Here is a 14,365-nt window from a genome sequence, read left to right on the forward strand (position 1 = left end):
AGATATTGCTTTATGTGTCTTTCGAAAGGAAATAAATTAGTAATGTTAAGAATTGCAAAATTTTGGGATGTAAGGTAAGTGAAATGCTTCTTCAGAAGTATTTTGTAAGTAAGTGGCATGAATATACATTGTTCACTATATTTGAGAAACAAGAATTTTTTTAGGGCAAAGCAAATTGACATTTAAATATAAATTAAATTAAAAAAAAAAAAACGGTAAAAGTAAGGAAGGATGTTTTACACCCTCGATCTTTTCAGCTTTTGATTATCAAAACAGACTTCTAATGAGGAAAAGCATCCAAATAATATGGCCGTTTTAGATGTATCATTTGTTTTTCTAGGAGCCAAGAGCCAAATTTAAGGAAAAAAACAGCACAAAAACTCAAAAAACTCTTAAAAGTTGCAGTTTAGTAAATTTTTTCTAAATTTTTAGGTGCTTCTATCAACTTTATATGAGCAATATCTCAGCAAACATTGCATTTAGAAACATGGAATGCTTTTCGTTGGGCTCAATGCATAAAATAGACACAGCAAAAACTTTCTAATTGGAAGCTAAAGAACAGAGATACCATATGAAAATAAATTTTGTGTCTCGATACATATACAACCCCTGTTAAAATAAATGACATATCTAAAATGGGTGTATCATTTTGATACCTTTTCTAATTGAAAGCATGTTTCCATAACCAATAATTCGAGAATAAAGTGTGTTTAATAACTTGTAATGACTTACCCAATATGTAAGAGAACCACTTTAACAATAAAATTTCAGTGATGTGAACTAATAACAACACAGACATATGCATATTGTTTGCTTAGAATTATTTATTTTAAAAAAATTTTACCCCATATATTATAGCCTAATTCTTAAAAACATTTCATCTTATTATAATTTGTAAGTTTTACCTCAAGACCCTGCATTGAAGGATCTTGGATAGAGTGCAATAAAAGCATATATATGGCATCTAAAGACCTTTTCACATCAGTGTTCAATAGGGACAACAATATTCAAAATAGAGATTAACCTTAGGTTGATAAGATCCACAACAATGTTCAAGTAGAAGATGAGGAAATTCTAAAACTTCTTGAAAATTTACTTGCTAACGAAGCACAAAGACCAGATGATATTTATCCCAGGGCCATTATGAAATATGCTATTGAACTGTCGATGCCAGTTGCTCAGCTATACAGGAGTAGTGTTGCAAAAGGTATTGTCCCACACAGGGGCGTAGCCAGAAATTTCTTTCGGGGGGGGGGGACCAAAGTGGCAGAACAATGGATTTGGCCATCTTTTTCCCTATTTTCGGTCATTTTCTCACATTTCGGGGGGGGACCAGACCCCCAAGTCCCCCCCCCCTCGCTACACCCTTGGTCCCACAGGATTGTCAACTTGCAAATATACTTCCGATATTCAAAAAGGATAAAAAAAGAAACTGTCAACTATCGTACAGTATGTTTGAGAAATGCCCAATAGGGAATTCTGGAAATTATTATTAAAAGGCAACTGGTAAAGTGATAGAACAAAAATAGTTTACTGTTAGAAAACCAGCATGTGTTTAGATAGAGAAAATCATGTGTAACCAACCTTCCCTGCTTTTACAATCACATGACCGAAGCTCTAAGGAAGGTGGTCTACTTCGATTTTTAAAAGATATTTGATCAGGTACAACAAAACGGTACATGAGGTTGGGGGGATGCCAGTGCTGTCTCAACAAGTGGGCCAACACAGGCATGGCTGTGGGAGATTTGTGCTAATGAGATATCGTTGAAATTTTCGACATTGAGCATGAAAAATTGGCAAGCAATCATCTCTAGTAAGGTAGGGAGCCTCAGAAAAATCGCTTTGCCCAGGGGTCATCTGGTGCTGCTTAGATGGATACCTGTTGAGTTGGATTGATTTTTGACTGAAATTGTCATGGTGAATAGAAAATTCTAATTAAATGGATGCAGGGCCAATTCTGGACATTTTTCAAGTGTAAGCAAATAATATTTTGGTGGTAAAAAATTACTTTTCCTATTTAGTTGGCGCCTTCTACGGCCGGGTAGTTTGCAGGATTCAAGATCCGGCCCTTAATGGATGTTACAAGTGGTGTTCCTCAAGAGACATTCTGGGTCCCATACTTTTTGCTTTTTAGTGATGACCTCGATCAAGATATTGATGGGACAAGATGATGACAAAAAATTTGAAGATGACATGAAACTTATGCGTATAATTGGCTATCCAAGTGATAGGGATTGCTCTAGACCAACTCAAATACAATCCCAGCACGAGAAAATTAATGAAGGATGACTTTCAGCCTTGAAAAGTGCATGGTGGCTCACTTTGGATGGAATACCGTGTTTCACCTTTGAGTTGAATGTTACATGTATCCCTAGGCTAACTGATTTGTGAACTCTTATAAATGAATGCCTTAGATTGACTGAACATTATTCCACAGTGGTGGTGGTCAAAGAAGTAAATATCTTGTGTGAATGCTTGGTTTCTCATATACTTGACCTCTTCCCTTACAAAGGCAATATATCCAGGCTTAGAGTAGATGAAAGAAATGCATTTGAGCTCCATCTCTGTTCTTTCCCACATTGTGAGATGCTTTATTGATAACCTATAAACAGGAATTGGTTTTTTTCCTTTTACCTCAACATCATTTTCTTTTCTCTCTCTCGCTACAGTTTGACAAGTAAAAACAAATATAGTAGCATATATACCATAGAAGAATGCTAATGGGGGGGGGGGAGAAAAACCCTGCTCCATTAATTTTTCCCTTTATTTACTAACTGTTTACAAAGATATTGGTTTCAGATATTTATCGCTGGTTGTTGTCAAACCCCTATGTAAATAGGTTAAAAAGGTCTCTTCCTTTTCTTCAAAGGCGATCCTTCTGCTTTTCACAGCTTGAAAAAAATTTGTCCCGGCCTGGATTATACTGCATGGTTTTGGAGACCATACTTATAAAGGGATATTAACTTGGTCAAGAGGGTGCAGAACAGAGTTATGCCAACTCTTGATGATGTACATAGGACTTGAGCTAGGAAGAAAGACTTGATCTTTTTAACATGTTTATTTTGGAATAATTCAGGGGAGGTATGATTGAAATGTTCAAAGTTTTCAATGAGATGAACCATGAGTTATTACATTGTCAATTGAGTGCTATGACAAGTGAATAGCAGCATTGATTGATTAGGGACAACTCAAGTTTGCGGTGAAAGCCACAAATATAAGAAAAAGTAAAGAATGCTATCCACCAACAACTTATGGTGATTGTCAATATTCAAGAAAGTTGAAGCAAACTTCTGGGAGCAACTACAGATCTGCTTTTTTTGAAATAATTATCTGAGTAATATAATTGGTTGTACATAAACAGTCAAAAATGACATTCATCCACTTATAATTTCATAGTAATATATGAATTATAATGTTAAAATTTAATATAATGATATACAATGAAACCTGTCTAAGACGAACACAGAATAAGATGAAACCTGTCTCAAACAAAATCAAAATATACCTAGTCTGTTCAATGATTAGTGTTTTGATTTGCACCGTTATGAAACAGAAACCTGGCAAAAATGGAATATTATTTTACTCTCTTGGTATTTCGTTTCGTACAGGTTTCATTCACTGTACTTGAAAAAAATGTTATTTCCTGTAGCACATCCTGTGTATACACTGCTCAAAACAATTAGGGGAGCACATGGTTTTAACAAAATTATGCAAAGATGTATACCGATAAGTAACATAAAATGAATCATCCATAATTTAAAGCCTAGCAGGAAATGGAAGAAGAAAACTTCATATGCAAATCAAAGTTCATGACGTCAAAAACAAGAAAAAGGAAATAAGGGCAGAAATCGGGATGTTGCAGAAACTTATGTTTTACTGCCATAACTGTGAAATTCGATTGCGCAGTATTTTTTTTTGAGACAAGGTGACTTGAGGATGTCTCAACAACGTGATTTACCGGAATCCACGGCATGGCGTGTTATAGGCAGACTAGAATCCGGGCAAACACAACGTAGTGTCATGGACGTTGTTGGAGTCGCCAGAAGTGTTGTTGCAAGGCTGTGGAATCGATTCCAAGAAACAGGAAATGTTAGACATCGACAAGGGCAAGGTCGGCCACGCGCCACTACAGCAACTGATGACCGGTATATACGGTTAACAGCCCGTCGAAACAGAACAGAGAATGCTACGCTGCTGCAAAGATGGTTGCTCTTGGCAACAGGACGAAGGGTGTCCAGCCAAACAGTACGTAATCGGCTTCATGAGGGAGGGCTCTATGCACGTAGGCCAATGGTCTGCATTCCGTTGACCCCACGCCACCATGCGGCCCGAAGAAGATGGGCTGCTGAACATCGAGATTGGGAGCAACATGATTGGAGCTAAGTGCTGTTTACAGACGAGTCCCGATTCAGTATGGAGTGTGACACCCGACGTGTTCTGGTATGGAGGGACAGGGGCACTCGAATCGTGATTCGTGAACCCGCATTCGTTCGTGAAAGGTCATAATACAGACGAGCTGGTTGGATGGTATGGGGTGGAATCAGCATAGGCGGACGTACGGACCTGCATATCATTCGGAATGGCACTTTGACGGCCCGAAGGTATGCAGACGAGATACTGCGACCTCATGTCATCCCTTACGCTGGAGCCATTGGAGATTCCTTTGTTTTCCAGGATGATAATGCCTGACCGCATAGAGCTCGTCTGGTGGAGAACATGCTTGAAGCTGAAACAATACAGCGTATGGAATGGCCAGCGTGCTCTCCTGACCTGAATCCAATCGACATGCTCGGACGACGCATTGCTGCGCGACCAAGACCGCCTGTTACTGTCTGAGACTTGCAGATTGCACTTCTTGAGGAGTGGAACAGTATTCCCCAAAGTCTGATCGATAACCTCATCGCATCCATGGCAAACAGGTGTGCAGCAGTCTTAGCTGTTCGAGGAGACCACACGCCCTATTAAAACTCATGCATCATGTCTAAACAGTACTTTTTTTTATCGTTTACATGTAACCAAATTGTTGCCCTAAATCATCTTTTCATGTTTTTTCCATATTTTCAAAGAATTAAAGCTTAATTCCAAATTTTTTTACGTATTTTTTCTGTATTGTGCATTGATACGCGAGTACTATCCATTGTATGCCAATACGTGGCTGTCTCGCACGGTTTTCTTCACTTTTTTGCTTGCTCCCCTAATTGTTTTGAGCAGTGTATATATAGGCCTATAACCAAGCTGGAAGAGATCTCAGCAACAATGTTTAGTGGCAGTGTCATGATTTTTATGGTGCATCCTGTATAGATAACGTACTCCCATAAGTACTAATGTTTATTAGATGTATATTTTGATAAGTTAACAAGGTTGAAACTAGATTAATTAAAATTCAAATAAGATCCACTTATCAATCTGCAATTATATATCTTATATATCCCCACCCCCAGCAAAACAAAATTAAAAAAAAACATTATTCATTTTAGTGAATGACAGTTCAGTAGATACTGAATTTAAAAATTTAATATGCTCAAAAGAAAGACGCATGCCTACGGGCAGGTGCTAAAGATTATATCATCTCTCACAATGCCACTGTTTCTTTTATTTCATTCTTAATCCATTACTGTAAAAATAAATAAGACAAAATCAAAATTACTTAGCATGACATTAAAAAAAAATTTCTGCAGAATTTGCTTTGTGTTTCCACAATGCATGTTTTTAGACAAAAGCAATAGGAAATACTGAAGTAAAATCATCAAGTGTATAATATTCCACACAATGCAGCATAATTTTTTGATCTCATTTAAGGTCAAAAATTGGGATCTATAAAACTCAATTCAAATCCAAAAAAAAATTGATATACATTCATCTGAACCTAAATATACTCGTATATATAGATACGTATACTTCACTGGTAAATTGGTGACTTTATGTACTAATCAGCTATATTTTGTTATCTCCTACAACAGTTGCGCTCTTTAAGAAAGGTGTCAGAGCTGTTCAAGTAGTAGGCCGAGCAAGTACGTGTTTTGAAGTCAAAACTACCTTACCTATGTCCATTTTCTGTCATCTTTTCCGCATGTTCTGTTGGTCAGTTTCAATCCCATTTACCAAATTTTTGAGCTACTCCAGTTATTTAGAATTAGTCATTCAAAATGCATGAAAGAAACCTTTTTTCTGTATTAAATGAGTTGGTATGTATCAAATGCCAATGATTTGAAACAGTCGTGTGTTACAGTTATCTATTCACCTGAATTATCCTCAGTGCTCTGAGCAAAGTAAATTAGAGGGGAAATGTGGACTTTCAACTTCAATAATAATTAAATTAGTAGTCAAGCTTTTCGGATTTTATTAATTTGTAAAAATAGTGTACTTCTTAAACACAATTCTGTGTACATCTCATGCTTAAAACGTACACAAATAAATTTGTAGTAATCATATAAGTTTGCTTAATGTTGTTTTGAAAAGTTTTTTTTTTTAATTATAAGCTCTAAAACAAAATTTACAAACCCATTTCGGGATAGAAGTTTGCAGTTGTAAATTTCAAACAATGTAATGATTTTGTACATCAAACTTGAAATTGATGCTGATATTACAGATAGGCCTATATGTTTTTTTATCTATTTTTTGCATGAAATCATACAGTAAAATCGCTTTAGTTTCATAATGCAAACTGATCAAAACAAATTGTATTCATTTCTTCAATTTTTTTTAATGTTCCTTATAAAATTTATAATCAGCACTTCATCCAATATTTAATGGAGTTTATAATGCATCTTTATGTGATCAAATGCTAAACATAGGTTTGTTGGTTATATGGACATCAATAAACTCAAGAAAAAGCTGAATATTCAAAATCTAGACCACTCATAGATATAAGTATCTGCCGAAAACATAAAAACATAAAGTATGCTTCAGAAATAGCCGAGTATAAAAGTTAGGATGCGTAGAAATATGCTCTCTTTATAATCTTGCATGGGGTGATTTAAGTTTAGAAAATTATAAGAAGGTTTTGTCTTAACAATGGAAATTAAAGCAACTTTTTTTTAAAGTTTGGCAAAATATAGTGAGTTCATCTGCAGCATGAACATTTATTTCTTTGATTGTGGCTTTATTTTTTAAAATTTTCTGCAAGATTTCAAATTTTTTGTATGTGTATGTGAGTGTAAAAATATCAAACAGATTACATTTTTTGAAGTTTTTTGGTCATGAGGAAGAAAAATGATGGAACTAAAATAGATTCCACAGCCTTTGCACACATTGGTATGATGCAAAGGTTATTTCAATACGAATGAAATAACTGACACTTTCAATAAAAAAATGTATACTGTTTTATGCATTTGAAGCTGTTCTGCAGCATGTCATAACATTGTTGCCTGGTTTATGTGTTTTTTCTCTTCTTTTTTGTGAAAAACATATTCAAAAGAGTTTAGCTAATAGTGGAAAAAAACTTTAGCTTTCCCTTCTTCCCATATATGTAATTTCAATATAAAAACAAAGCTTTTGCATGCATAAATTCATCGAATTTTGTTTCAGCTATTGCCCTAGATTCAGTCTAATTGGTGTGTATTTGTTTAATATGCAGTAGTAACTTTCTTAGTTAGTATATACATATATGTATATAGAGATGGCAATATTCAAAATGTGTTTAATTTTGAAAAATACATAAATTTTTGCAACATATATGGCACTACATAATACCAAGTTACTGGCAATTATAACAACTACTGACATATAATACCAAGCCTGCAATAGCTAATTATTCAATAGAATGTATACCTATTTTTTCTCTTTCCAAGTAAAAATTACGCTTATTTCATTCTAGTATTAGGACTACAAATTATATTTTTTATATTTACATATTTTGTAAAATAGTGAAAGTCATAGGCACTGAAACCTGCGGGCTGAGGCTATTTGAACACTCCCAATAATTAATGAATATGCAATGCAATGCACCCTGCCCCATCCTGGGTACAGAACTGAGTCTTTTATATGCAAGACAACAGGCAACTATCAGCCCCCTAAATGTTTTCTAAATGTTGGTGCCTCAGTTGAAAGTGTTTCTGATGAAGTATGTGGGAATGATAATAGCCTAAGAAGTCTATAAATGCACTTGAGTGTACTTTATATTAACAGTTATGATTTATTTAAAACACTTCATGTATCCCATGCTGCTAACAATTTTATGTTTAAGTTTTACCTTTCTCCCTGGATTCTTGCATTGTCATAAAAAAAAAGTGTGAAAGTAATTCCATATAACATCTCTCTCAGAACCTAAATGACGAAACCAAGTACTGACATTATAAAACATAGATAATTTCATGCTATGAACAGAGAAATATATATGTTACTGGCAAAGTGCAACGACTTCATGAATTGGCTAACAGTTTTGGTCAGTCTGATTTGCAGAAATGATTCAGGGGTTGGCTGGCCAATTCATGAAGTGGCTGGAGATCCCTTGCAATGTTCTATGTGTTATGTTAAACAGTATGATAGGCCCTAAATCCATTTTTTCATCGCTAACATGTGATACATGGCTATATATAGTAGCTGTATTAGTTGTATTGGATTAGCTCCATGCGACAAGAGAAAAAACTTTATATAATAATATAAACATAGTTTCTTCTGTAAAATTTTTGAAAAAAATTATTACCACAATTGACTGCAATATGAGGGATTGCCATAGCTAATGTGGGCAAAATTATCATGAAAAAATATGCCAAATGGTGACAGTGCCACCTCAACGCATGGGCCCACCCGGGCACAGCCTGGGGGCCTCGAGAGAAGAGAAGAGGAAAAATAAGAAGTGGTTGAATTTTTCGAGAATTTGCCAGGTAGGGCCTCAGAAAAATCACTTGGCCCAGGGGCCCATGATGCATTTAAGACGGCCCTGAATGGTGATGACCCCAAATCATGCCTCTTCTTTTCAGACTTGGCTGGGTCAATTTACAACAAAATTGGCCAATTCATGAACTCTCCCATTTAAGGCTTTAGCAGTTATAGATCTGATTATCTGATATATCTGAGTCCTCAACTAAATAACAAAAAGCACTTCTGAAGATTCCAAGCATTGCCAAAACAAAACTTGATACTTTATGAGTCGAACAGAATTTTGCAAATATTAATAATCTAGGGCATTGTTTTTTAAATTTTTTGTCTTGGGTCATGCCTAAATATGTTATTAAAATGCTGTGGCACCCTTAGAAATATGTTTTATACATGTTATATAGGTACTTATATTTGGTATATAGGCACTTATATTAAGTAATATATGTTTCATTTTAGTATGGCACATACCCTCATCCTGCATGGCACACCAATTTAGTCATACCATTATCATGAAACACAGTAAAGTCAATATTTCAATAGCTGCCTCAGACTCCATAAATCCCTCCACATCGGCTTACTCAGGATTTTCTCAAGTTGGAGGGGAGGGGGATGTATTCAATTTTTTACTGTTGCTACTTAGCCATACATGCACCTTGTAAAACCTTCCTCTGTGAAATTTCCTCAGTTTTTTACTGAAAAAAATAAACACTAAAAGTTTTGGGAGGTTGAACTCTAACACCCCCAGGCACTCGCGAGTATCACTCCCCCCACATAAATTTACTTCTCTTCTAAATAAATGTTTTTTGAAAAAAAAAGATAAAAAAAACTCTATGTAGTCATGTCTCTATCTTAGAACCTGTGATTAGAGATGATATTAACCATTTTATGTGCAAGCTTTATATGCAACAAAATTAGATGATGTACAGTTGAAGTACCAGCAAAAATTTTAAAAATCTGGTATTACTGTTTAACATATAGGAAATGAAGAGAAAAAAGATGAGTGGAGCCAGGACCATAACTAGAAATGAAAAGTTACTCTGCCACCCAGGGCCAGTATCCATTTTGGCACCCCCTCCCTGTAATTTTTAACAGAAAAAGAGTAAATTTGGCCCCTTCCTGGTTCAGCATCCAGGGCACCAGATCCTCCTGCCCTCCCTCAGTAGTCATGGCCCTGAATGGAGCAGATTTCCCATTCTTTCACCCTCTTCTAGCCACTTTCCCTCTATATATATATATATATATATATTTCTTTTTACTCATCAAACCATAGTGAGGGAGAAAAGAAAAATAAAATAATACTGAGGTAAAAGAGAAAAAGAACAATTTACTTTTTTAGAGAAGGCAAGCTTTCACAGCCAGAGTCTATAATAAATTTCATACCTTTTCAGGCTGTTATACCGTGTTTTAGGCTTCTTTGAAGCAGACATTTCGTCCACCGCAGTAGTGGATGAAATGTCTTCTTCAGAGAAGCCTACAACATGGCATAACAGCCTGAAAAGTATGAAATTTATTGTAATTCTTGTTTACATGGCTACCAATAAGAAGTCTTAGAAGAAGGGAGAGAGAGCTCAAATATATTTCTTTTGTTTACTTTAGAATGTGATATCCCGCCCCTGTACATAAAGAGGTTAAATAAAGATTAAATGGGAAAATATATTCTTTAAATACACACAAACTAAAAAACAAACTTACACTACTAACACAGCATTATTCGCCTACTAATTTAAGGGAAAATACTGTATGAAATTTTGCGAGTTCGCTTTCATATCTTTCTTGGTACAAGTTATTTTCAACCAGGGGTGAATGAAAGCAATCCTAGAGGTCAGAGCTGGAAAATATTATATGATACAAATTACTGATTCCATGAACATTGATTATTCAAATATGTTTGCCAAATGGAGAAATATAATATTTCACTAATTTGGTCAGTCATTTGTGGTGGTTGCAATGGGGTGGAATTAGAGGGCTTGACAATTTTGACAAGGTAGTAAATATTAATAATGAAAGAGGATTTTAAAAAAACTTAATTCAGAAAGCATTTTATTATTCAGTAGAAACTCCATAAGAAGTTGATGCACCAACCTCTTTGCAAGACACGAATGGAAAAAGTTTTGGAAAAAGTTAGGGCATTGCTGTTTGGCATTGGCTAAAAACTGCAGTTCCTAGTCTAATCATAGTTCCTAATCATAGTTCCTGCAGTTCCTAGTCTAACCAAAAATATCTTGCACAAAAAATGACTGTGTTGCAACAAAAATGGTCTTATCACCATGAGCTGGGTAGTAACAATATCTTAATGGTGCATGTATGTTATAAAATGTGCTGATCATAAACTTTTCAGCACCATTTCATAAGTAAATAATGCTATGTTGCTCATTCTACAAATTCTGTAGATTTCTTAAGAATATTACAATCACAGATTTTGCTATTCATGCACAACATGTAATTGTCTCAATACCTTCCATGATTTGCTAGAAAAATATTGTTTGTCCTATGTGAACATGACATTGGTTACAAAATACTTTAGCTTAGGGTTAAAAATAGTTTTCTAGTTTCGCAAACAATTATAATATGCATTGCTGTATAATAATTGATTATTTGACGTAATTGGCATTAATAATGATGATAACAACAATAATGCTGTAATAATTTATTGATTAAAAAAGTAGGTTTGACTGTTATTAGCAAACAAAGTGTGATTGAAAAAAAATAAAAAGCAATGTACTTCAGTATTCAAGGGTTTCAGAACTTGTAAAACATGGTACTTGTAGCAATTTGAAAAGAGCAAAAAGTTTCTGCACTCGAGGCACAATCAAACTCTGATCACCTCCATTAACAAAAATAAAAAAAATCTCACCTCCAAGGGCTTTGCTAGTTATGAGCAATGGTTCTTGTGGCCTGGAAGATGACTTACTGGATGAGTTTGGTACTGGTTGGTTTCAGCACTATATTTTCTGATGAATAATATTGTCAATATTTATTTACAATGAATTTGCATATTCATTCAAGACTATTGAAAAAGCCCTGTTGTGCTTTACATGTTATACTGCTAAAGAAGATATATGAGTGTTGCAAAACATTTCTCCATCGATGACAAAGGAATTAATTTCATGTGTTGCCAAATTTTATAACTTTTTTGTGAATAGAGTGTAAGTTCACAGGTGCACAGAAAATAAGAACAGCAAATGATCAATAAGAAAATTTAGCAATTCGTTGGCATCATGAATTATTTTTCTATCCTTAAACTTCACTGAACCAACATCCTAATTTTCATACAATTTATCTGATGGTAAAACTCTGTGGTATTTGCTTTTGAATTGACTAGATTATTATAGTCAATTATAGACCCCAAGGGTTCCACAAGTAGTTGCTAACGAGTGCACTAGATAAAAATTAGAAAAGAATAAAGCAGAAATTAGGGTTAAAATTTTGCAAGTGGCCATCATAGACAGGGAGTCCTTGGTTTCAATGCTGTTTGACCAAGGACAGTAATTTACAGGCTTAAAAGCACACTTTTCAAGCATTTATTTAAAATACTGCCCTAGATAACAACAAAAAATAGTTGACTGCATCAGAGGATGAATCTGATCCCTTGAAGAATACATGTCCAAGGACACAAAGATTACAGCATTGATATACACATTTTTCTTCATGTTTGAATGAAATTAATAATAGAAAACATGCCAGATTACAAATAAAAGATCTTCGTGCATCTTCAATGCAAAAAATAAATGTCATGTGATACAAAATAATGCTCTCTAATTAATTATAATATGGGTTGCAGTAATTTCGCATACAGTCTGAAAATTTGATTTTTTTCAGAAATACTGAACTTCTTAACAATGGTAACCTCCTAATAATAACTATATTTTCTCAGTCCCGCTAGGGGCCATTGTTGGGAGATTTTACTGTGAAACTATCAACTTTTACAGTGTTTTGAAAGCGAGGAAAATCTAGTTTGCCCCTCCTGACCAAAATCTTAGTTATGGCTCTGGGCTATAGCATGAATTTTTTTTTTAATTCGCACTGTAGGTCACAGTAAAGTTCAGCAAACAATAGCAAATTGTTTTACAATATTTTTATAGACCAGTAATTCTCCAAAGGTGTGCCGTAGCACCCCCACAGTTGTAACTTTTAAAACATAGATGCTCTTTTAGACTGCAAATTAAATATTTCATTCATTAACTCATCGCATTTAAATTTTTTAAGCTCACTACAGCTTATGAAACCGATGCTAGCATGTGGTAAATGTGAATACTCGACACACATGACCTCATATGTTGTGAATCTGCACATATTCATGACTACTGATAAAAATTCTTGATCTTTCAACATGTTAATTTCAAAGACGATCCATGTTTGTTATGGGCATCTTTTTCTCAGCCACCTCACTGGGCATTTTGCCTGTTGTGGTGTTGTATTTGTATTTGTAATATTTTTGAAAAAAAATACTTTAAAAAATTCAGTGTAATTTCTGATGATAATATTTGAAATATACAGGGTGCTTACAACAAAGTTTGCCAGTAACTGTTCATCACAAAGCCACGAAACAGTAGTAATGTCTTTAATACAATTGATTCCCGTTCTAACTAATACTGTTGTAGCAAAATACTCTTTTTAACAAAAACTTTTCTAATCCCTAAGATAAGTTTACATAGGAACAATGTAAAAAAAAACTGAAATTCCTTTATAACGAAATTTTATTATAATGAAGTGATTTCTCCGGTCCCTTTGAGTTCGTTATAACAATATTTGACTGTAAAAGGATGACAAAGAAATAGAAAAAACAAAATTACTTCCGAAATTCATCACTAGATGACATATAACTGGTTTTTTTTCAGAATTTGATATGAAACTTAAGGTTACCAGATTCCAAAACTTATAAATGAGGACACATGCATGCACACTCTTTACAATGCCACTTGCATGCCTTTACAGGAGAATGCACCTTCTATACAAACGAAGAGCAACAACTGTTTCACAACTAAAATAACCACTTTAATATATATACTGCAGGGTTCACTCAAGGGAACGCAGGAGCATAAGAGCACTGTTTAATAAGGAGATCTGATGCAATAATTTTGAAAAGTATGCGAATTGGTAGGTTGGTATTTCCAGCCAAGTAGAAGCAACTCCATAAAAAACTTTATCCAGGGGACTATGATGCTGTTAAACTGTCCTCGGTAAACCCCTCCCTGTGCGCATGGCATTGCTGAATGTGAAATGGTATTCTCAAGATGGATGCTGAGGCTTGCCTCTTCTTTCAGACTGTCTCCTTCATACTAGAACAATGGAGCGCACGAGACCATTACTAGAATATACCATCTATCCTGCTTAGGGGCAACTTGAGCTCTTGTTATCTGCAAATTTCGACAATGATTTTTCAAAGTGTGTAAATATATGCAAGGAAAAACTATATGAACACACACTAATGAAGAGATACCTGTTTCTCACAGCGCAATTTTTCTCCAAGAAAGAAAAAAATTCCAGAGACCTGAAAATGAAGACAAAAAGGGGAAATTTTAAAAACCTAAGAGGATGCTTGGAA

At 34.7% G+C, this 14,365-nt stretch overlaps 1 protein-coding gene and 1 long non-coding RNA gene across 5 annotated transcripts in view; one reads left to right on the forward strand and one right to left on the reverse strand.

The window, feature by feature from the left end:
• Positions 1-14,365, forward strand: part of LOC149085212 (calcium-activated potassium channel slowpoke-like) — a 268,638-nt gene that overhangs the window by 96,042 nt on the left and 158,231 nt on the right. For 3 of the 4 annotated variants that reach the window (XM_089233076.1, XM_089233074.1, XM_089233077.1), the window contains one exon: positions 5,961-6,011. The exons of the other annotated variant lie outside the window; for it this stretch is intronic. In XM_089233076.1, coding sequence (XP_089089202.1) covers positions 5,961-6,011 — 51 coding nt within the window. The remainder of the gene's footprint in view (positions 1-5,960; positions 6,012-14,365) is intronic. 4 annotated transcript variants of the gene reach the window in all.
• Positions 12,592-14,365, reverse strand: part of LOC149085213 (uncharacterized) — a 45,289-nt gene continuing 43,515 nt past the window's right edge. Inside the window, exon 4 of the long non-coding RNA XR_016192820.1 lies at positions 12,592-14,311. This is a non-coding gene — a long non-coding RNA (uncharacterized LOC149085213). The remainder of the gene's footprint in view (positions 14,312-14,365) is intronic.

This window comes from Pholcus phalangioides, unplaced genomic scaffold (genome assembly GCF_987345545.1).
Source record: "Pholcus phalangioides strain wild (caught in Gottingen) unplaced genomic scaffold, Ppha-v1.0 ptg000007l_1, whole genome shotgun sequence".
Classification (NCBI taxonomy): domain Eukaryota; kingdom Metazoa; phylum Arthropoda; class Arachnida; order Araneae; family Pholcidae; genus Pholcus; species Pholcus phalangioides.